The sequence below is a fragment of the Petromyzon marinus genome, chromosome 31, assembly GCF_048934315.1.
Source record: "Petromyzon marinus isolate PM22_M1 ecotype Great Lakes invasive population chromosome 31, UKy_Petmar_22M1.pri1.0, whole genome shotgun sequence".
Classification (NCBI taxonomy): Eukaryota; Metazoa; Chordata; class Hyperoartia; order Petromyzontiformes; family Petromyzontidae; genus Petromyzon; species Petromyzon marinus.
This window is the reverse complement of record NC_133697.1, coordinates 14,956,130-14,978,472: the sequence shown is the minus strand read 5'-3', so window position 1 is coordinate 14,978,472 and position 22,343 is coordinate 14,956,130. Positions and strand designations below refer to the sequence as shown.

The following is a 22,343-nucleotide window of genomic DNA, read 5'->3' as shown; positions in this document are numbered from 1 at the left end:
TTGTATTGGCTACAGCGTTGAAATACCTGTGTGTATACCAGTATGCCAACGTCTTCAATGGTGCTGCTGGTTGCTGGCCGCTTGGCGTTGTGGGCCCTGTTGCCTTGAGCAGCATTATGACTGCACCATGAACCCGCTGACAGAGAGTGCCATCTTGCTAGCACAGCATTCACAAACAGAGATTCCACACAATGCCCTCCACCACCACACGCACCGCCGCTGCCGTAGGAATGCGTTTTTTGACCCGCAAGATCCGCGCTGGCTCCTGGAATATCTCCCTTCTCACATCGGCCAACTTGGCAGACCACGGACACCCAGAGAGTGTCAGCGCTGCAGCTTAGCCGTGCGAGGGCAGTGTCGTTTGATATCGGTGAATCAATGGGCAGCGAGTTCCCGGGGCAACAGCTCGCACCCACCACACATACACACTCACGCACCACGTGCCACATCGCCTATAAATAAGAAACCCATACATGTTGAAATGACGGTAAACACTAGCCCAATATAAATAAGGCGCTGGGAATGCCTCATTAGCGCTCTGTGAGCTGTAAGGGCTTGAGCGGGACCGCGGTGCGTTGCCAAATCGCACTACAGCAGCAGACAGCAGGCGCTGCCATCATACAGGTACATCTGGGGCATTGCACTGTGGACACACACGCTCATCGTGTTGCCTACAAGGCAGATTGTATTTGTTTTGTTTGTGTGTTAATTAAGCGCGTGCGTGAGACTATATTGTTTAAGTGTTACCTAGCAACATTGAAAATGCAGGTGATGATGATGATGTGTGTGTGTGTGCTGAGCGTGGTCCAGGCCGTTTGAGAAGGTAAGGGTGACGCAAATATAAAGTGTCACTCACAGAGATGTGCTTCTGATGGTTTTAATCAATCTTCGTGAATTTTTGGTTTTTAAATATTCTCACGTAAAACAAACAAAAATTATTCAGCCCCTCGGGAGACGTGTGATGGTTTAAAATCGCAGCCTCCGCGTTCGTGTTAGAACGCAGAACGCGGCTTGAGACGCGGCAATTCAGGAAGCCCCTTGCCGCATACCAGGCAGCTTACAGGGCTTGCGTGCCACGATACATTCTCCGACGCTGCATCTCACTGGCAATCGAAGTTTCATTTCTTTCGAACCGCTTTTTTGTGTGTCGACTGTGACGACCGAACGATTTTATTTTAAATTTTGATTTAAAGCTTTCGTGAATGCAGGGATTCATATTCTTGGTTCTTTCGGTAAAGTCACGTAGAAGAATATGATTTTATTTTACGTTACCAGGTAAGGCCCCCCCCCCTCCCCCCAGTACGTAGCCAACCACAGAGAAGCCGGATGACTGTGGCGCGCGCACGCACACACACACACGCACACACACACGCACGCACACACACACACGCACACACACACATGTGCGTGTGTGCGTGCATGTGGTTAGCGCCCCGCTGCGCTACGAACCTGGTGACCCCAGTTCGATTCCCGTTCACGGTCAACACCGGTGACGATTATCTGAACCGGTCCTGGGCCTCTCCTAGGTCGACTCAGCCTCAAATGAGTACCCGGTGCGATGTGTAAACAGCGCCACTAGGGAGACAAAGGCGGCCGGGCGTGGTGTTGGCCACCCACCCCCTCGTGTGCCGTGCCGGCCTTTATAGGTGCTCGCTAACAGCACTTGCCCCTACAGTTTGTTAAGGCTACACGGGGGATCTTTGTCTTTGGTGTAAGTGCAATGAGTGAATGCTGTACATTTGATGATGCATTTTAATGCCAAATTGAAGCCAGGGGTTGTTGTTCCTTGATTCCGTGCTTTGGAGCAGATAACGGGATGGATGTGCTGCCCACACTTCTCTTGCCGCTGCTTTTGGCCACACTAATAGGATCCATCAATTTGCTGAATCAATCTCCTTATCCGTTTCAGTGGGGATAATACTGCATCCAGTCAGAATTGACGCGCAGATAATACGAGATCATGCAAATCGAGCAAGGGTTGCAGATGTTGTAATATGAATCGTGCGTAACAGAGCTGTGGGTAAGAGGCGTTCCAGAGTTTCATATTATAAAAATAAGTTTTGCTGGCTGGAGGCCATGCGCCGTCCAGCGCGCACAGGGGAGGGGGCGGGCGGTGTGAGGTGGGGGGGGGCACAGAGGAGAAGTGGGTGGGGGTGGGGGGGGTGCGTGGGGGGCTGTGGGGAGGAGTGTGGTGGGGGGGAGCGGTAGCGTGGCTGTCAGAGCGCCGCGCTACGGACCCGGCGACCCCAGTTCGATTCCCGCTCATGGCCAACACCAGTGATGACTATCTGAATCGGTCCTGGGTCTCCCCTCGGTCGACTCATCCTCAAATCAATACACGGTGCGGTGTGTAGTAAACATCGCCACTGGGGAGACAAAGGCGGCCGGGCGTGGTGCGGGCGACCCACCCCCTCGTGTGCCGTGCCGGCCTTCATAGGTGCTCGCTAACAGCACTTGCCCCAACAGTCGGTTAAGGCTATACGGGGGATCTTTGTCTTTGTGGGTCACGCGCCACGAAATTGGGGCGTCGAGGGATGGGGACGCTGGGCTGGGCTCGCTGGGCGGACGGCCGGACCGGTGACCTCCGAAGGACGTGGCAGCTGTGAGCGCCGAGCTAAATAACCATCTCGATCTCTCCCAGGTGAATGTGCGTTCAAGCGGAGACTATGGGTTCGGGCCGGTTCAGTGTTAACGGCGAAGGTGTGCGGACCTGCAATTGCTCACTGAGGCCATTGCTGGCAGAAGCATCTCCACCAGAGTGAGCTCGAGAGCGCTCCTCTGCGCAAGACCCCGTCTGCTCTTGCACGCCGACCAGATGCGTGGCGAGATGTGGAAGTAACCCACATTTTAGCCCACCACACGAAAACTTCCGATCGACTGTGAGTCGAACAAAGGCGGAGGGGATTTAAGAACGCTGCCCCATTGTTTCAACTGCCGGGCGATTGACCTGTGGATTGCAAGTCCAGGGTGCGGACTATTTTACACCAATGTTACAGCATCGCTGATTGAATTAAAAGTACCTTATAGCACTGTTCAGCAAAGGGTTAGCTAAATGCACGGCTGCATGGACATCACGCGCACCATCAAAGACAATTAGAATATCGCCAGGGGCCACTTTTAAGCACGTTATTGTTCCATGAAACTAAAGTCGTCCTCTTTGCGAGCGTGTGAATCGCTCTGGAAAAAATCCAATCCCTGCGGCAATGGAATCTCCAGCTTGGCAAGGCAGACACACATTGCTGCCTCCGTCGTAAAGGAAAATGCAACCGGAAAGCAATCGGGTGGTGCTATTTCATTTCTAACACAATACCAAACAGTTGGACCCTACTCTGGAAATAGGACTCGCATGCCCCGCATGGATGGTTTAATTTAGCAGTAAATATTTGCTTGACCCAAGCCCTATAGAGCAGCATAGCATTTGGTGAGAGCAATGAAATCGGAGACCTCTGTCCACCGTCCCCCTGTATGTACAGCGAGGGAAAAAAATATTTGATCCCCTGCTGATTTTGTACGTTTGCCCACTGACAAAGAAATGATCAGTCTATAATGTTAATGGTAGGTTTATTTGAACAGTGAGAGACAGAATTACAACAAAAAATACGGAAAAACACGTCAAAAATGTAAAAAGTTGATTGGCATTTTAATGAGGGAAATAAGTATTTGACCCCTTTGCAAAACATGACTTAGTACTTGGTGGCAAAACCCTTGCTGCCAATCACAGGGGTCAGACGTTTCATGTAGTTGGCCACCAGGTTTGCACACATCTCAGGAGGGATTTTGTCCCACTCCTCTTTTCAGATCTTCTCCAAGTCATTAAGGTTTCGAGGCTGAAGTTTGGCAACTCGAACCTTCAGCTCCCTCCACAGATTTTCTATGGGATTAAGGTCTGGAGACTGACTAGGCCACTCCAGAACCTTAATGTGCTTCTTCTTGAGCCACTGCTTTGTTACCTTGGCCGTGTGTTTTGAGTCATTGTCATGCTGGAATACCCATCCACGACCCATATTCAATGCCCTGGCTGAGGGAAGGAGGTTCTCACCCAAGATTTGACGGTACATGGCCCCGTCCATTTGATGCGGAGAAGTTGTGATGTCCCCTTAGCAGAAAAACACCCCCAAAGCATAATGTTTCCACCTCCATGTTTGACGGTGGAGATGGTGTTCTTGGGGTCATAGGCAGCATTCCTCCTCCTCCAAACACGGCGAGTTGAGTTGATGCCAAAGAGCTCCATTTTGGTCTCATCTGACCACAACACTTTCACTCAGTTGTCCTCTGAATCATTCAGATGTTCATTGGCAAACTTCAGACGGGCATGTATGTGCTTTCTTGAGCAGGGGGACCTTGCGGGCGCTGCAGGATTGCAGTCCTTCACGGCGTAGTGTGTTACCAATTGTTTTCTTGGTGACTATGGTCCCAGCTGCCTTGAGATCATTGACAAGATCCTCCCGTGTAGTTCTGGGCTGATGCCTCACCGTTCTCATGATCATTGCAACTCCACGAGGTGAGATCTTGCATGGAGCCCCAGGCCGAGGGAGATTGACAGTTCTTTTGTGTTTCTTCCACCACACCATGACAACACACCATGACAGCACACCATGACAACACACCATGACGACACACCATGACAACACACCATGACAACACACCATGACAACACACCATGACAACACACCATGACAGCACACCATGACAGCACACCATGACAACACACCATGACAACACACCATGACAACACACCATGACAACACACCATGACAACACACCATGACAGCACACCATGACAGCACACCATGACAACACACCATGACAACACACCATGACAACACACCATGACAGCACACCATGACAGCACACCATGACAACACACCATGACAACACACCATGACAACACACCATGACAACACACCATGACGACACACCATGACTCACTATGACGACACACCATGACAACACACCATGACTCACTATGACACACCATGACTCTAAGCCACCTGAAATCACGGGAAAACTTCCTCGCCGCAAACGGAACCGCTTTAGAAAGTCACCGACGTCCAAACGACCACAAATGTGTCGAACACCGCTCGGCAAACTAGACACCGACGTCAAGATGCTCATCACCGAACGCCGCCCCGCTAGCACGGATACCCTTTGATTGGTGACGTGGCCCACGCACGTGACCTCCCAGTGACCTCCGGAAATCGATTGAAAGACACAAATGAGAAAGGTTAGATCGCGTAAGTATAAATGTGTCGATAAACCCGCCAACAGCAGGTTTGTCGCGTAACCAGAACATGCCGATTCGTTACTAGTACATCACACCGGTGGGTTGGAGAGAAAATCTACAACATTTACAATCTGGGTACGACGTTTCGCCAGTAATTACAACGAGCTTCATCAGCCAGATTTCCAAATCCACAACATTTACAATCTGAGTACTTACTGGCGAAACGTGGTATTCATATTGTAAATGTTGTGGATTTGCTCTCCAACACACCGGTGTGCTGTACTAGTGTAGTGGCATAAAATGAGTCACTGGAGAGCGGAGCGCTGGGGACTGGCAGAACGGGATGATGGGGAGCAGCTCGCTGTAACCAGTGGGACACGTGGCCGAGGCCCGGAGCCTTCTGGGGGATCAAGAAGGGTGCGTGGCCGAGGGCGGAGCCTGGCCACGCCAGGGTCTTCGCCTCTTCGAGCTGTGGGTCTGGCAGCATGTTGGCTGTCCGGGCCCGATGTGTAGTTATCCCCTATGGCTGTGAAGGCCGGAATAAATGAGAGAAGGTGCCTCCTACTAGTGTCGCTGAATTAGTACACTGCACTAGTATAGAATTGGCATGTTCTGTTTACGTGACAAACCTTACTAATTGGCTGGGTCGGGTGGTAGCAGGGTTTCACGACATTAATATTTACGCGATCTAACCCCAAAAAAACGATATTATGGATGATATTGATCGCGAAGGCCTACGTGTTACACTGAAATTAGAAAGATTTAACTTCTACTCATGCATGTTTTTTCTCGCCCCCACAGCCCCTTGTCAGTCTACTGAGGGCGGAAGGCCTGGCCACACCGTGTCGGCTGTGGGAGTCGATTGTCCAAATGTCCCCACGCGTTGGTGAATTGGCTGGGTGGGACCGGTTTAGAAATCACTCGCCACCGCTCTGGTCATCTTCGCAGCAGCAGCAGTAACGCCTTTTGGGCTCACCATCCATCACCGCATCGCGCGCTTTCAGATGCGCTTCTGCGGCCGTCTGAAACGCTCTTCCTTCCGATATTATAGAAAGCCACTGGAGCTATGCACTTTTAAATTTGCATTGAAAATTAATTTCTTTCGAACTGCTTTTTGTGTTTAGTTTGTTGTCTTTCCCCCGCACCTCCGATTAGCACGGTTAGCTACGTACGGTGCGAACGAAGTTCAACAACATGCCCCGAGTGTTCTCTGTAGCTAGGAATCGAACTCGGGTAGCCTGGTTCACATCGCTGGGCGCTAACCACTGCGCCACCCATCCACCCCTTTATTAATACGAAGGGTTAAGGTGCAGCCCTGCAACGACGTTGCTCATGTCACTGCAAGCAGAGAAGCCTCCACTATGGGGAGCTATAGAGAGCCGCTTAGAGGGTGTCCGGCCGACTCGTCTACGCTGTCCAGACTTCTCGTGCCACGTAGGAGTACCCAGACCACACCGCACCACACCACATCGCACCACACCACACCGCACCGCACCACACCCCACCACACCGCACCGCACCACACCACACCGCACCACACCCCACCACACCACACCGCACCGCACCACACCGCACCACACCACACCCCACCACACCGCACTGCACCACACCCCACCACACTGCACCACACCACACCGCACCACACCACACCGGACCACACCACACCGCACCACACCACACCCCACCACACCGCACTGCACCACACCACACCGCACCACACCACACCGGACCACACCACACCGCACCACACCACACCGCACCACACCACACCACACCGCACCACACCGCACCACACCACACCACACCGGACCGGACCTGCTGACAAGTCAAACTGGCTCACTCGTAGATGCACTGCTGCGTGGACAGAGGGCCTCGATTTAAGAAACCCGCCTTTTGTGCCCAGTGCCGGACCTGGAGGTCTAATCAAACCGGCGACCTCTATATGCTAACCATTACACAATAGCAGGGTGCTTTATTAATGTACCACCCTTAAAAAGAAACCTCTCCAACGAACATGATCACTCTCAACCCTGGCACTCCTTGGCAGTGACCACAGCACCTAGACGACGCGTCCTGACGAACTCTCCGCACTGCGTGTGGCATGGAACTCGATTCGAAGCTTTCGTGACTGCAGGAATTACTCCTTGGTTCTTTCGGTAAAGTCACGTAGAAAATAAAATAAGAATAGAATACGACGTTTCGGTTGCAACAAGCAACCATTATCGGGTAAGAATGAATGATAAAACACAGACACGGGAACAGCATAGGCAGACACACATGCAGAGAGAGGCACACACAAAGACACACCGAGCGAGACACACACCAATACAAACAGCGTATGGCATGGTGATGAACGTCAGGAACCTGTTATTGCATAACTCTGCGCGAGTGAAGACCAATAACAGCATCCTGGACACTTTCGTCTCTGCTCAAGGAACATGCAGAGCTTGCATCTTTCTCGAGAGTGTGGAGCACAGGTCAGGGTATTCTGATCCCGCCACGCTCTCCAGCACGTGTCCACGTCTCACTAAAAATAATCTGCTTCACCCCTACACCTGCACCAGATTGTGGTGACTGTCAGACACCCTGGCAACAGATTTGTTCCAAATGTCTAAGTCAGCTGGTATTCCGGGACATGCAAAGCTAGCAGGTCATTACTTTTGCAGTCGGTGATGGCTGTAAGCTCCATGTTGTCTGGTGGGAATGATGCCAAAAAGAGATTCAATTTGCATCTAGATTTCAAACAGGGCACTACAGTACTTCGCCCGGTGCTTGTGAGCCGAGTGCCTTCTATTTAAAAAATAAACTTCTACATCTACTACGCAAGTAATCCGAGAGGCAATCATGGTGTGAGTTGTGATTATGGGGGCTCGTGTCAGCAGGGTTTATTGTGTTCTAAGACAAAAGTGTGGGTGGTGGAGGAGCAGTGATCGTACTGCAACTACGAAGCCAGCCAACCCCAGTTCGATCTCGGCCACGGTTAACATCAAAAGTGGCGAGTGGTATCTGGACCCGCTCTGGTGCCCCGATTCACCAAGCCACACTGACCGGCTGGGTGAAGTATGGCCACACAACCCTCACGGCCGGCATTCCATGGGGAGGCCTATTTCCGGTCGTGGATTCCTTTGGGCAACGATTTAATTATTATTTTCGTAATGTTATTATGAAATATATTAATATGTACGTGACATGGGGTCTCAGCAGGATGATGATGATGATGAACAAACGTAATGAAACAAAAACTGCAACAAAAAATGACATAATTCAAACTGTCAACAAAAGTGGGTTTCGCATGGGATTCCGTCGTCGCGAGAATCCCGTTCAAGGTTCCGCCTCGAACTCAAACAAAAGCGACGCTCCGTGGCTTAGCGTCGACATTCCGTGCCCCCCCCCGCCCCGGCGACAGGAACACCCCGAGCGGGAGCACCATGGCGGGCACGCGCTCCGAGGGCCGCCGGCGGCGCGCTGCCGACCCCGCGAGCTCCTCCGCCTCCTGCGGGCTCAGCGCGGACCCCGCCCTGCGCAACGCCAACCGCGCGACCCGTGGCCCCTTCGTGTGGCAGAGGGCGCGCGACCCCGCCCCGCGCGACCCCGCCCCGCGCGACCCCGCCCCGCGCGCGCCCTCCTCACGCGCGCACAGAGACGCGACGGAGGCACCGACGCCTCTGCGGGGCAGGTGGGGATCCTGTCGCGACCGGCTGTTCCTGTCGCGACCGGCTGTTCCTGTCGCGACCGGCTGTTCCTGTCGCGACCGGCTGTTCCTGTCGCGACCGGCTGTTCCTGTCGCGACCGGCTGTTCCTGTCGCGACCGGCTGTTCCTGTCGCGACCGGCTGTTCCTGTCGCGACCGGCTGTTCCTGTCGCGACCGGCTGTTTCTGTCGCGACCGGCTGTTCCTGTCGCGACCGGCTGTTCCTGTCGCGACCGGCTGTTCCTGTCGCGACCGGCTGTTCCTGTCGCGACCGGCGGTTCCTGTCGCGACCGGCTGTTCCTGTCGCGACCGGCTGTTCCTGTCGCGACCGGCGGTATTTTTGTTCTTCGCGCAGCCTGCGTCGTCGTTCAGATGCCGGCGGTGCATTTACAGACACCCGACTCAACAAACAAAAAAGAGAACGGATGAATGGGAGAGGTAACGACTTAGCCTGCCATGGTGGCACGGAGGGCAATGTGGTACGAGGAGGTGGTTGTAACACTCGGGCAGCGGTGACTCCAGTCGCATGCCAACATTTACAATTGTAAACGTTGTGGCTTGGCTCTCCAACACACCGGTTAGTGCTGTACTAGTGACGAATTGGCCACGTTCTGTTTACGTGACAACCCTTACTAGTTGGCTGTGTCGGGTGGTGGCGGGCTTTAACGACACATTTATATTTACGCGATCTAACCCAAATAAACTCTATTATGGATGATATTGGTCGCGAAAGCCTCCTACCACGTGTCAAACTGAGAGGCGTTCAGCTGAAACCGGGGGTGGGCAAACCAAAAGAACAAGATGAGCCACTCTTATTTTCAAATTCTGAACAAACAACTCAAGATTTCGGGAACCACAAAAGCAACGTGAATAATGTCACGAAGCAGCGCTGAAAGAGCCGCAGGTTGCCGACCCCCTGCCTTGAACGTGGAGCGTCTCGAGATCGTGTTTGCATGTCTGTCGCGCGCGCACAACCATTGCAAAGTTGTACGGGAAATGAATCGTTACTCTCAGCTTCGATCAAAAGGACGTCGGTTCTCCGTGAACTCCCGACTTGTGCTCCACAGCGCCGCGGTGGAGAGAACTGTGAGCAGGCGTCCGGAGGCGCTGCTGCTCCGCAATGATGAGAACAGAAGCCACCGCGCCATCCCGCGAGAGGTCGCGACCCCGCGCCAAACGAACCACGCGTGCGTGCCAACAAACCACGCGTGCGTGCCACACGGAGTTCTACCGCCCCCTGGTGGCCACGGCGAAGCAGTGCAGGCAACCGCGCCTCCTCGGACGAGGTATTTGGCTCTATCACTCGTATTGTATTGTTATTCATCACGCGCGTGCTTTCTTTAATAGAATGTTTCCTCAAAGCGCTTTCTGTGGCCATGAAGCCAAGGCCGAGTGGTAAACTTGACGCAGGCAGGATTAGTTGTGGGTAACGTTACACATTTCTGGGAGGCTCAACTGGGACACTTGCTGAGTCGGCCTCTTGTGAAGTTTTAATGGTGCCCAGGAATCTGCGTTCTCAAATCTAACCATGCATCGCTCCACGCCCATCTGTGCACTATTCCGTTTCAGTTTATTTGTTTTTTTTTTGCGTCTCCGTCACAATGTGGTTTGCTGTTCTCTGCTGCGGTGGGGGGGGGGGGGTCTCTTTGTCCCGAACGTGGTTTCAGTTCCAAGGCGATTCAAGGATGCTCGCACAAGCCTCCCCCAGAAGACTCCCGCGAAGACGCCTCACTCGGCTTCTCCCTGCACAAGCAAGTGAAGCTTCAGCAGGAGTGAGTTGTATAGCTCGCCGTGGGACTCCGTTTGGACAACTTATGCGTCTACGACGGAGATACATTTTTGAATGTCATATTCTCAGAGATCGGAGATTTTTTTGGCCCAAATGGGATTGTATTTCTAAGCTCCATATTTTTGGATTTTAACGTATTGAATGTTCGTAACATTCATTGTTTATGCACCGCATTTAATGCGTTGTCATATTAATAATGGAATTGCACATTTTTACGAAATGTTCCATCGGTAATTTGTTTGAACGTAAACGGTTTCTAATGTTCACGTCGCTCAAAGTGACGGCCAAGCACGGCCAGAACTGCGTCACGCGACGGAAATTTTTTGGCCAGAAATGCACGGCAGTGATGTGACGTCACGTCCAATGGTCACGTCCTGTGATGTCACATTTCGGATGAATCCGATTTCCCAAAATGACATCCAAAAATGTCATATCGAGGTCCGAATCTTGGATTTTTTTTGTTCAGATTAATCCGAAAATGTGGAACACGTGGCCTCGTTTTATTCACCCCTCCTCGCGACGCGCGTTAAATCAACGTAGCCATCGCCGTGTCCTGGATTTCCCTCGCTAGCTACACATTCGAACTCGCTACACATTCGAGCTCAAGCACCAGAGGCAACTTACATTCGTAGCTCGCCACGGAACGGTGCGTGGAGAACAACGCAACGCATCGCAGAGCTGGGAACGGCAAAATAACTGTCTGGACCAGGCATCAGCAGCCTGCAGCTCAGGAGTGGCGCGCGGCTCTGCAAGGAGCTGCTCCGTGGCGTTGTCCGTTCGGGGCCGCCACCGTTTCGTGTTCACCGCCACAGTGCATTGTGGGCTCTTGAAATGTTGAGTCTCTTGTTATTTTCGTTGCCGCTCCCCGCTGGTCTGGGACTCTGTGCGAGGCATCACCTCCTGCGCTGCGTGTGCCATGTGACCACCAGGTGGAGCCCCGTGTCCATGGCCATCAAGGATGACAATGCGCTCGAGCTGACGCTCTTGAGGGAGGCTGGGGTGAACCTGCTTCGCGTTCCCGGACAGACTCTGCCGCCCATTCACGAGGCAGCTATGCTGGGCAAGACTCGCTGCCTGCGAATGCTTACTCAAGGTCCGCACAGGGCACACGCAAAAAATGCCCAATTACGCTCTTTCGTCTTTCCCCAATTTGACATTTCTGTTTTGGTTAACGACACTTCGACTCGTTAATGATCGCATTAGATGTTTGCGCCATTCTCACAGCAAGGGGGGCCGTCATGAACGAAAGTGTTGTGTTTCACACACGCGCGCCGTCTGGCAGCTTGGGGGTAATGTCGCAATTCATGACGAATCCGTGACCCGCGGGACGAACCAGCACGGGCGCTCGACTCGAACCACGAACGTCTCTCTGCAGCAGCAGCAGGCGGCACACATGCTGCCAACGAGTGCCCCGATGGTGGGGAGTTGCTGACTCAAAATTAAAAGAATGGTTTTCTCTGTGACCTAAATGAGGGTGGTTCATTGGGTAAAGAGACTTCGTAATAATTTTGTGATCAATGTTAAAAATGTAATCGTGAAAGACAAGTAGCCCTGGTACTCGCATGCATGTTTTTTTCTTCCAGATCGTGGACTAGATTGCAAACATAGTGCGCTCTGTCAGATATGGCAGTGCCCTGGCACAACTGCACATTACAAGTGCAGCGAGCTGTTATGAATATTTGTGCAGCAGTATCGCATTATAGTATGGTCATCATCAAAAGCAGAATCACAATAATAATCATAACAGCAGCAAAATGTCATTTAGGCTACCCATTATGCCACATCACACATTGCGTGCCAATGAGAAGGGTGCGTATTGAATTGACGTGAAACGACGTGGCATGTCCGCCAACACTTGTGCGTGTTGACATTTAAACTGGAAGAGAAAATATCTCTACAATGGGACAACCAGCAAGTGGGGCAAGAAAACTTACACCGCATGCTGTTAAGTCTTTCGGCTGAAAGCTTTAAATCGGAAGTTAGCAATAGCTGGCGGATGAAACTGTGCTTACACGTCCGTTCGATCTGCTCGCGATTTCCATTGTCGCCGCTCGCTCAGCTTTCCCAAAGGCCCTCGATGAGAGAACGAAGACCAACGACACCCCCCTGCACCTGGCCACCTGCCAGGGCAAGACGGAGTGCGTGGACATCCTGCTGCAGGCCGGAGCCAACCCCAATGTCCACAAGACCTGGATGGAAACGCCTCTCTACAAGGGTGAGGCCTGTGTTCCCGCGTGCCTTCATGCGACCTCACTCAGGAGACTGTAATCACGCAAAGGGAAGAAGCAGCATCAGATCGAATGAGAAGTGTCGTTGAGTATGAGGGACCAAGGAGTGGGGCGCCACAGTGGCTATGAGATGTTGTCATCATAATCATTGTCATCATCATCATCATTGTCATCATCATCATCATTGTCATCATCATCATTGTCATCATCATCATTGTCGTCGTCATCGTCGTCGTCGTCATCATCGTCGTCATCATCATTGTCATCATCATCATTGTCGATTTAAAGCTTTCGTGACGGCAATGATTCATCTTCTTTGGTTCTTTCGGTAAAGTCACGTAGAATGAGAATAAAATAATAAATTGATAAAATAAAATAACACAATAATATTCTCACGACGTTTCGGCCACAACACAAGCGGCCTTCATCAGGTGAAGGGACGAGACTGTCTGGTAGGACAGCGCTGTCCTCCAGACAGTCTCGTCCCTTCACCTGATGAAGGCCGCTTGTGTTGTGGCCGAAACGTCGTGAGAATATTATTGTGTTATTTTATTTTATCAATGTATTATTTTATTCTCATTCTACGTGACTTTACCGAAAGAACCAAAGAAGATCATCATTATCGTCATCATCATCGTCGTCATCATCGTCGTCATCATCATCATCATCATCGTCGTCATCATCATCATCGTCGTCGTCATCATCATCGTTGCCATCATCATCATCGTTGTCATCATCGTTGCCATCATCAGCGTTGTCATCATCATCATCGTTGCTACCATCATCATCATCGTTGTCATCATCATCATCATCGTTGTCATCATCATCATTGTCATCATCATCATCGTTGTCATCATCATCATCATCGTTGTCATCATCATCATCGCTGCTATCATCATCTTCATCGTCGTCGTCATCATCATCATCGTCGTCACCCCCACTGCTGTCGCTGCTGCTGCATATTCACAGCAGCAGCAGCAGCGTTCACTTTGCACCTAAACTCAAAGGCACTTTAAAGGCCCCACCTCGTTCGCCGCCCTTTCGAGTGACGCTGAGTTTGGTTCCACACCTCAGAGTCACGGCCGTTTATGCCCCTGAAATATTGCATGCGTTCTACATCGCATTGCGATTGTTACTGTTAAACATGATAATGTTGGCACTGAAAAGAGGCCTTGGGAGCTGCGTACTTGAATCCACACTGACCTACAGAAAGAGGAACGCACGGATGGGAGAAGGCACGCAGGTTAGGGACATCATTCCGACTGCGATTGAGCGGAAGGTTGCTGAGGCAGGACACGTCGCTGGATAGGGGTGATGGCGGTGGACAAGGCTCATAACGGAGTGGTGGCCCAAGGAGCGAACACGCCCCAGAGGATGTTTAATGTGGGGACCCCGCACCTCCGATGAGCGCGGTTGGCTACGTACGGTGCGAAAGAAGTTCAACATACATGCATACACCGCAGCTATCGTGTGTGGAAGAACGGTTTCTCTACCCCCCCCCCCCACCGTCGCTGGCGGGCAGCGTGCGAGTACAAGCTGCTGGAGGTGGCCGAGCTGCTGGTGCGACACGGCGCCAACGTGAACACGCGCGACCTGCACAGCCACACGCCCATCTACGAGGCCATCACCCGCCACAGCCTGCCCATCGTGCAGCTGCTGGTGACGGCGGGCGCCCGCGTGGACGTCCGCGACAAGTACGGCGCCACGCCGCTCTTCGTGGCCGCCCAGTGCGGCGTGCTGAGCGTCGTCGTCTACCTCGTCAGGATGGGTCAGTGCTCTTCCGAGCGGCTCGGCGCGGCCTTCGCCTTATCCGCACGTGCACGTTACTGCCGCACGTCCGTGAAGAAAAGAGCGCCGCAGCTCGTCGGATTCCTCCAGCGGTCTGAATAAGCATCGCGACTTGCGATTCGCAGGCGCCGACGTGGAGACGGCCACGCAGGACGGGAGCACCCCGCTCTTCGAGGCGTGCAGGAACGGCCACGAGGAGGTGGCCGCCTTCCTCGTGGCGGCCGGGGCCGACGTGAACCGGCCCAACGACGGCGAACTGCTGCCCCTGCACGCGGCCGCCCAGCAGGGCAGCCTGCGGTGAGCGCCGCCCTCCGCGTTGGCACCGCTGCTGCTGCTCCTGCTGCTCCTCTTGCTGCTACTGCTGCTCCTGTTGCTGCTACTGCTGCTCCTGTTGCTGCTGCTGCTGCTGCTCCTGTTGCTGCTGCTCCTGTTGCTCCTGCTGCTGTTGCTACTGCTGCTCCTGTTGCTGCTGCTGCTGTTGCTGCTCCTGCTGCTGCTGCTCCTGTTGCTGCTGCTCCTGTTGCTCCTGCTGTTGTTGCTACTGCTCCTCCTGTTGCTGCTGCTGCTGCTCCTGTTGCTGCTACTGCTGCTCCTGTTGCTCCTGTTGCTATTGCTGCTGCTCCTGTTGCTGCTGCTGCTCCTGTTGCTGCTGCTGCTCCTGCTGCTACTGCTACTGCTCCTGCTGCTACTGCTATTGCTGCTGCTGCTCCTGTTGCTCCTGCTACTGCTGCTGCTCCTGTTGCTGCTGCTGCTCTTGTTGCTGCTGCTTCTGTTGCTACTGCTGTTCCTGTTGCTACTGCTACTGCTGCTGCTCCTGTTGCTCCTGCTACTGCTCCTGTTGCTACTGCTGCTCCTGTTGCTCCTGCTGCTGCTCCTGTTGCTGCTGCTCCTGCTGCTACTGCTGCTGTTGCTGCTGCTCCTGCTACTGCTGCTGCTACTGCTGCTCCTGTTGCTCCTGCTACTGCTGCTGCTCCTGTTGCTGCTGCTCCTGCTGCTACTGCTGCTCCTGTTGCTCCTGCTGCTCCTGTTGCTGCTCCTGCTGCTGATAGTCACGTGCGGTCAGGGGAGGCAGGGGTGGCAGAGCCTCACCTGTCATACTTCGATGAAAATAGCTGTTACGAAAAGTAAAAGATAATATATTAAGATTTTTCCACTGGTCTGTGTTATTAATTTAATTTCTGTATGATTCCAAACATTTTTATAGTTAACATCGACAAACTTGCTGAGCTCCGCTGCAAATGCAGGGAGAGACGAGAGGTGAGGCAGCGACGAGCTCAGCCTCCCCTGTGATTGCGCAACCCCTCAGACAATGGATGGAGCGCGGGCAATAAGCGCGTGCCTGTTACTATCTCTCTGAGTACGTCACCAATGTAATGTTTGTAGACCTCTTCATTTCATGTCCTCGCCTTCCATACTCCAAGTAACTTATTTCACGTATGTGTTTAAATATATTTAGGCTCGCTGGTCTCGTCATAAAACTGCAATGAAAAAGCACTAGGGGAGGCAGCTATCATATCTGCCTCACTGAGGGGGGCGTGTCTGACACGCCCCCCTCAGTGAGGACACGCCCCCCTCCGTCTGTAATGATACTAGCCAGTGCCTCCCCAGCCATTGACCTCACCGCACGTCACTGGCTGCTGATGCTCCTGCTGTTCCTGCTACTGCTGCTCCTGCTGCTGCTGTTCGTGCTCCTGCTGCTGCTGTTGCTGCTCCTGCTGCTGATGTTCCTGTTGTTGCTGCTCCAGGCCACTCTTGCAAATGGGACTCATCCTTGTCTCTCTATTTCTCATCCGGTTAAACAAAATCCACTTGAAACCACCAACGACACTACCACCAACATTCGACTTTCGCAATTAAACCATCCACCATAAACCGTCCTATCTTACAACCACCAACAACCCCATCAACTTTCACCACTGCCACCACCATTAACCCCAGCACTCCTTAATTGTCCTTACACAATTACTTCCACCACTGCAACGGCCGCCACCAACTGCGGTCCATGCTCTCTCCCGTGCAGGCTAACGTCGCTGCTGGTCGAGTCGACGAGCCGGATCGCCGTGGCTCGGAGTGGCATTAGCCCACTTCACCTGGCCGCCAAACACAACCACGACGAAGTCTTGGGCACGCTGCTCGACCTCGGGTTTGACCCCAATGCACTCCTGTCTCACAGTCGCTCCAAATACTTCGAAGACCACCGCACCACGGCCCTCTTCTTCGCCGTTTCCAATGACAATCTGAACGCCGCTCACCGCCTGCTGCGAGCCGGCGCCGACCCGAACCTTGACGTTCTCCAGCCGTTGCTGGTGGCCGTGCGGATGAATTCCCTGCCCCTCGTGGAGGCCCTCCTGGAGCACGGCGCCGACACGGAGAGGCCCGTCGTGACGGTCGGCCGGCCCACCGCGTTCCCGTCGGTGCTCGTGTATTGCGCCAGCGACGTGCGGATGCTCGGCTTGCTCCTGCGCGAGGGGTGCGACGCGCGCTCATGTTTCGATTGTGCCTTTGGCGTGGAGTCGCACCACGTCCAGGTAAAGGCTCGGGAGCCGGCCGAAGAGGAGGGGCTCTGGGAAACACACGAGCATACGATAACCCCGCTGCCCAATAGAACCATGCAGGTACGGATGTGCAATCAGTCCAGTTTATTTCATTTAGAGGTCGCAATGAACTGTTTCCAAATGCACTACCGAAAAATAATAATGATTAATCATCGGATACCAATAGGTAAAAGTAATATCAGTGAAATAGCATTACCATCGTACTGGGAAACTGATATCGGGATGATCAAAAGCTGCTGGGTTCTAATTTTATGTTCTGTGAACATTGCAGTTCTGTGAGCTGTTGACGAGCAAAGCGATGAGGCCACACTGCGAGTCCATTGTGTGCATGCTGCTGGAGCACGTGGCCAATGTGCACCTCTGCTCCTGCATCCTCCAGCTGCTCTGGGAGAACTGCGAGGATGTGGTGACGATCCAGCGGCTGGCAGGTACCATCCCCCGCGACGCCATCGGTCTCTCACTCTAACAACTACTACTGCAACAGTAAACAAGACGACGATTGGTCGGTTTATTCATTCTGTTGTTGTGCCAGGTGCTGAAAGCGTTTGACGACTTAAGTAAAAAAAAACATTTAAGTAAAAATATACAAATATCGTATGGAAGAACTCCATAATACAGTCTTTTTGGGTTAGATCATGTAAATTATATAAATGTGTCATTAAAACCCACCACCACCTGACACAGCCAACTAGTAAGGGTTGTCACGTAAACAGAACGTGCCAATTCGTCACTAGTACAGCACACCGGTGTGTTGGAGAGCCAAGCCACAACATTTATAATCTGAGTACTGCCAGTAATTACAACTAGCTTCATCAGGCGACAGCCAGATTTGGTAAAGAAGTCTCACTGTTTCGTTCCTTATGTAGAGGCGTAGATGTGGTGACCACCCTTCTGCACTCTTGTGCCACGTGGGGGGGGGGGGGGGGGGGGCGAATTACTGAGGCAACGTACATTATGCATTATGCGAGCCCTTTGAACTTGTCCTTCCTGTCTATTGTGTATTAAAATAGCCGTACCAACAGTAATCCCTATTGAAGTAAGCTGCTCTTTGTAGGCATGCATTTAAATAATGTTTTTTTTAATTATTCGCTTCCACGCAGCACTAAGGCAGTAGCTATCCAAACGGTTATTTTTACTTCTTTCAATTTCAATAAATAATCTAATTAGTCTTGGCCAGTAGTAGCTAGTTTTGCACAGAATTTCAACATCAAAATCAATTGAGTGTCCTAGTTGGCACACGTGTTCTGCTACTGCTGACAGTTGTATTTGGGAGAATTTAATATTTCTCTGATGGCCTTTAAGTCTCGTGCTGATCATTCGTTCGGTTTGCCCAACGTAACATTTACAACACGTGCAGTTAATCCTGTACACAACTTCTGTTGATAGCTTCGGTAATACATCTTTTGTACCAGATATTAATTTTTGTATTTTATGTACAGTAAACAAGACTCCACTTATCCGTGGCGACGTTGGGGACTGATATATCAGCGACCCGATTATCCGCAGCGCTATTTGTGAATTTACCTCACTCATTCACAGGGAAGAAATCGTGCATAGCCCGCGGGAAAATTATAATAATATTTCGTGCGACTCCTCTTAACCACAAATAAAGTGCACATAACGAGAAGCTGTTCCGTGATAAACGATGGGATGAGCTGCGGATAATTAGAAATATATGGCCGCTGATAATATGTTGTCACAGACCCAATGGCTCCCGTGGCTAATGGGAGTCATGGGTAATAGGGTAGAGAGGAGTTTTCCCATATTATGCTGTCTAGGTCAGCGGTTCTCAAGCCTGTAGTCCGCGGATGCCTGGTGGCCCACAAAATGTTTGGATGTTGAAAAGGGGTCGAAAATGTTGTGAGCCGCTGGTGTAGGCAGCGGTGTCGAAGAGGGGCGTACAGAATGATGCTCGAGGCAAGTCTTGTAACAAGCTGGCACTCGATGTTTTTTCGTGTAATCCGACCCCACTGATGATGAAAGTTGCCGTTGCCAAGCCAAATCTAATGGCCTGAAGCACATTATTCAAGATGGCGGCCAAGATGGTCACCACATAAATAAACGGATTGCTTTTGGTTACCAGATGAGCCAGACCAACCATTTCAAAACTTTTTGTGCAGGGTCATTGATGTCAAAACAGCGAATGATACCTTTGTCAACCCCTTTCCCTTCTACTTGTCTTACTCAGAGACCCCCCGTTCACTGATACACCTGTGCCGTCTGAAAATCCGCTCTACCCTCGGTCGGAAGCGTCTGCGCTTCATTCAGTGCCTCCCGCTGCCCCCTCTGCTGAAGAATTACCTTGGCCACGTCGAGGACAGCAGAGCCTGATCCAAAGGCATTCTCATCAGCGCATCCGACATAATATATGGCGATCATATGACTGCGAATGTCGTGCGCATGTTTGTGTTGTGAGCAACATCCTTTTAAAATCAGTATGCTGTCGACAGAGCTTTAATATGGATTATTTTACGAATAAAATTCACGTTTTCAGCATTGATGACTTCCAAACCCTAGAGCAGAGAGGGTCAATGACCTCCCTAAACTTGGAGCTGTCACTGGAGTTGCCACCTTTTCCAATAAGGCAAGGGCTGTCTCAGTAAGCCTCGGTCGTCAGTGTGCGGTAAATTATAATAAAGTGAAACACAACGAAACCAGACCTCGGTACAAATCAATTCCTGCTACGTGAATACAGGTGCCAATTCCCCACACTGTCTTGGTCAAACTCTGGTCAAACTCTGACCAAGTGGCAACCATAATTATGAGCTCCGTACAAGTATCTTGTAATCGGCCGGCGGTAATATTTACAGAGATAAACTTGGTTTGAGGGCCGCTGGATTATCTAAACTTAGAAACAAAAATTAGTTTGTCCAGGCTCGGTTTACCGTGAGGAAGGTACAGTGCGTAGGAAAAAAAACATCTATGAACAATGAAAACTCGTCTCGAGTAATTCCCCACTCCCTCCTCCTCACCCCACAAACCCCACACTCCACAATACGCTGGTGCTTGAGTCGCTGCTAAGGAATGATAGTTGATAGACTGCGACAAAGTGCAACCTCTCAGATAGGCAGGCAGGTGGAGCTGGGTGCCATTCTATCGGTGCTCATTGGTTCTCTCTGTACAGCGATATGTGTAAGATTGCTGATGCAATAATGTAGGCTCACATTTTATATGTGAATGGAATGCACGATATGTGTAATGTGTGTTATTTATACATTGTTATATTTGTAGGAACATGGGTCTGTAAATGCATCATGTTGATATTATGTACTCTATATGATGTAGTTTATGCCGAGCTGTGTGAATAAAGTGCATTGCGTATGAATATGGACATATATATGTGTTTGGATGTCGTCTTGGGAGTGCTTTAGTACTCCTTATCGTCTGGACGAAAGTTAATAATCAGAATTGTACTTCTGTAAGCATTTGGCCACGGCTGTATAGGTTTGAAGGCGGATACTGCCACTTCCCCCACCCAAGAAAAAAAAAAATGTCAAAAAGGAGCGATTGTCAAGATGAGAACGGCATCCTCTGTGTCCGCGTATTTTAATGTTGTTACAAGGGTAAGAATGATCGGGGCGACATACTTTACTGTGAAAAGACGTCAGGGTCCATTCTGCCGTGTGGAGATGCTCGCGTGATTTATTCCTTGCTTTATCGACATCTGGATTCAGTCAGATTCTGGATTTAGATAAATATATTTTTTTACATCAGGTTAAGATGTGGACGGTAGCATTAATGTATTCATCCCAGCCACACAGTAGCTCATTTGTAAAAAGATGGTAATGTGCAGCCCTGCAGTGGCTTGAGCCCACCACTGCCCCGCAGAAGGTCGTTGTCGAGAAACAACTCTTGGAGAGGCAGCCGTTCTCGAGGGTGTTTGGCCTCCTGTATGACGCTGGCCAGACTTCTTGCAATTGCTGGGAGCCACTCACACACACTCACTACCACAGCACGCGATGTGCCGATTGACGACCTCCGGACTAATCGTCCATACTGCTGGGTGGGCACATGAGGAGCTGGAGTCGTGGGTTTGGGGGGGGGGGGTGAGGATGGATTTAAGAAACTCGCTCCGTTGCTTCGACTGCCGCGGTGGGAGAGTGAATTGGACGCGGAGAGGTCTGTGGGACCGCACGGAGAGGTCTGGCCGTGTCAACCTCGACAGGGGCCTTCCATTCCTCACGCACACCGCGTATACACACCGCCTATATACACCATGCATATGCGGTGTACATGCACGACACGAAGCGCCTTGTAACAGTGCTGTTATGCAAGCTCGTTGCGTGGTTTGCCTGCAGCGTTCTGTTTGTGGTTGACACACAAAACAAAGAGAAAGTGAGGAGTCTGTAGGGGAAGTGTCGACAGGAGCACGTGCGTGCCCCGTGCAGCTGCTGCAGCTGCTGCTGCTGCTAAGTGCACGAATGGCCCTGAGATACGCCGCTTGCTGGGTGGTGGTGGTGGTGGGGGGGTGGTGGCGGGTGGTGGTGGGGGGGTGGTGGTGGGGATGGTGGTGAGGTGGGGTGGTGGTGGGGGGTAGTGGGGGGGTGGTGGGGCGGTGGTGGTGGTGGGGGTGGTGGTGGGGGGGTGGTTGAGGGGGTTGGTGGGGGGGTGGTGTTGGTGGTGGGGGGGGGTGTTGGTGGGGGTCTTGGTCGGTTTTGGATGAATTCGACCGGCGTCGTTTGGGACCAGATCTACATCAAAATAAAGAGACTTGGCACAACAAGAGACTTAAGCACCACTGCTTTATTTTTAGCTGATCCTCAGCTTTTTCAGTAAAGCTTTTTCCGTATTTTAAAGTGGTAGTCTGAGAATTGTACTGTGGGACATAAGCGCGTGTTGTAGCCCTCGGGGAATGTGGAGTTGCAACCGGATTCTCAAAACAATTAAAGCGATCTTACCTGGAGCTCGTGGTAAAATGAGGATGCATAATGGGAAAAGGGGGAATTGAATTTGCATGCAGAAACGAATAAACAGCAGGCGGGATATTATACCGTTCTGCGGTATATCGTTGCTGCAAGTATTTGGCCCGGAGCAGTTGGGAATCCAGGCGGATTCTCTCCCTGCAACATT

The 22,343-nt window shown here is 51.7% G+C and overlaps 1 protein-coding gene across 2 annotated transcripts; it reads left to right on the top strand.

Moving 5' to 3' along the window:
- Nucleotides 1–322: 322 nt before the first annotated feature.
- Nucleotides 323–20,608, top strand: LOC116947901 (uncharacterized). Of its 2 annotated transcripts, none has more exons than XM_032964186.2 (11): nucleotides 323–624; nucleotides 8,631–8,900; nucleotides 9,981–10,199; nucleotides 10,581–10,685; nucleotides 11,632–11,795; nucleotides 12,762–12,917; nucleotides 14,453–14,698; nucleotides 14,844–15,015; nucleotides 16,739–17,246; nucleotides 17,545–17,701; nucleotides 19,462–20,608. In XM_032964186.2, the coding sequence occupies exons 2-11, from the start codon at nucleotides 8,653–8,655 to the stop codon at nucleotides 19,602–19,604; spliced, it is 2,118 nt and encodes a 705-aa protein (XP_032820077.2). In that variant the 5' UTR covers nucleotides 323–624; nucleotides 8,631–8,652; the 3' UTR covers nucleotides 19,605–20,608. The 2 variants fall into 2 exon arrangements, with proteins under 2 accessions (XP_032820077.2, XP_032820076.2); XM_032964185.2 differs by having other exon boundaries at nucleotides 16,739–17,333.
- Nucleotides 20,609–22,343: the final 1,735 nt, after the last annotated feature.

Excerpts from the sequence above, each read along its gene's own strand:
- LOC116947901 (XM_032964185.2), top strand. The coding sequence starts at position 8,653 with ATGGCGGGCACGCGCTCCGAGGGCCGCCGGCGGCGCGCTGCCGACCCC. Across the intron at positions 12,918-14,452 it reads GGAAACGCCTCTCTACAAGG|CGTGCGAGTACAAGCTGCTG; the intron begins GTGAGGCCTGTG and ends GCTGGCGGGCAG. Across the intron at positions 15,016-16,738 it reads GCCCAGCAGGGCAGCCTGCG|GCTAACGTCGCTGCTGGTCG; the intron begins GTGAGCGCCGCC and ends TCTCCCGTGCAG.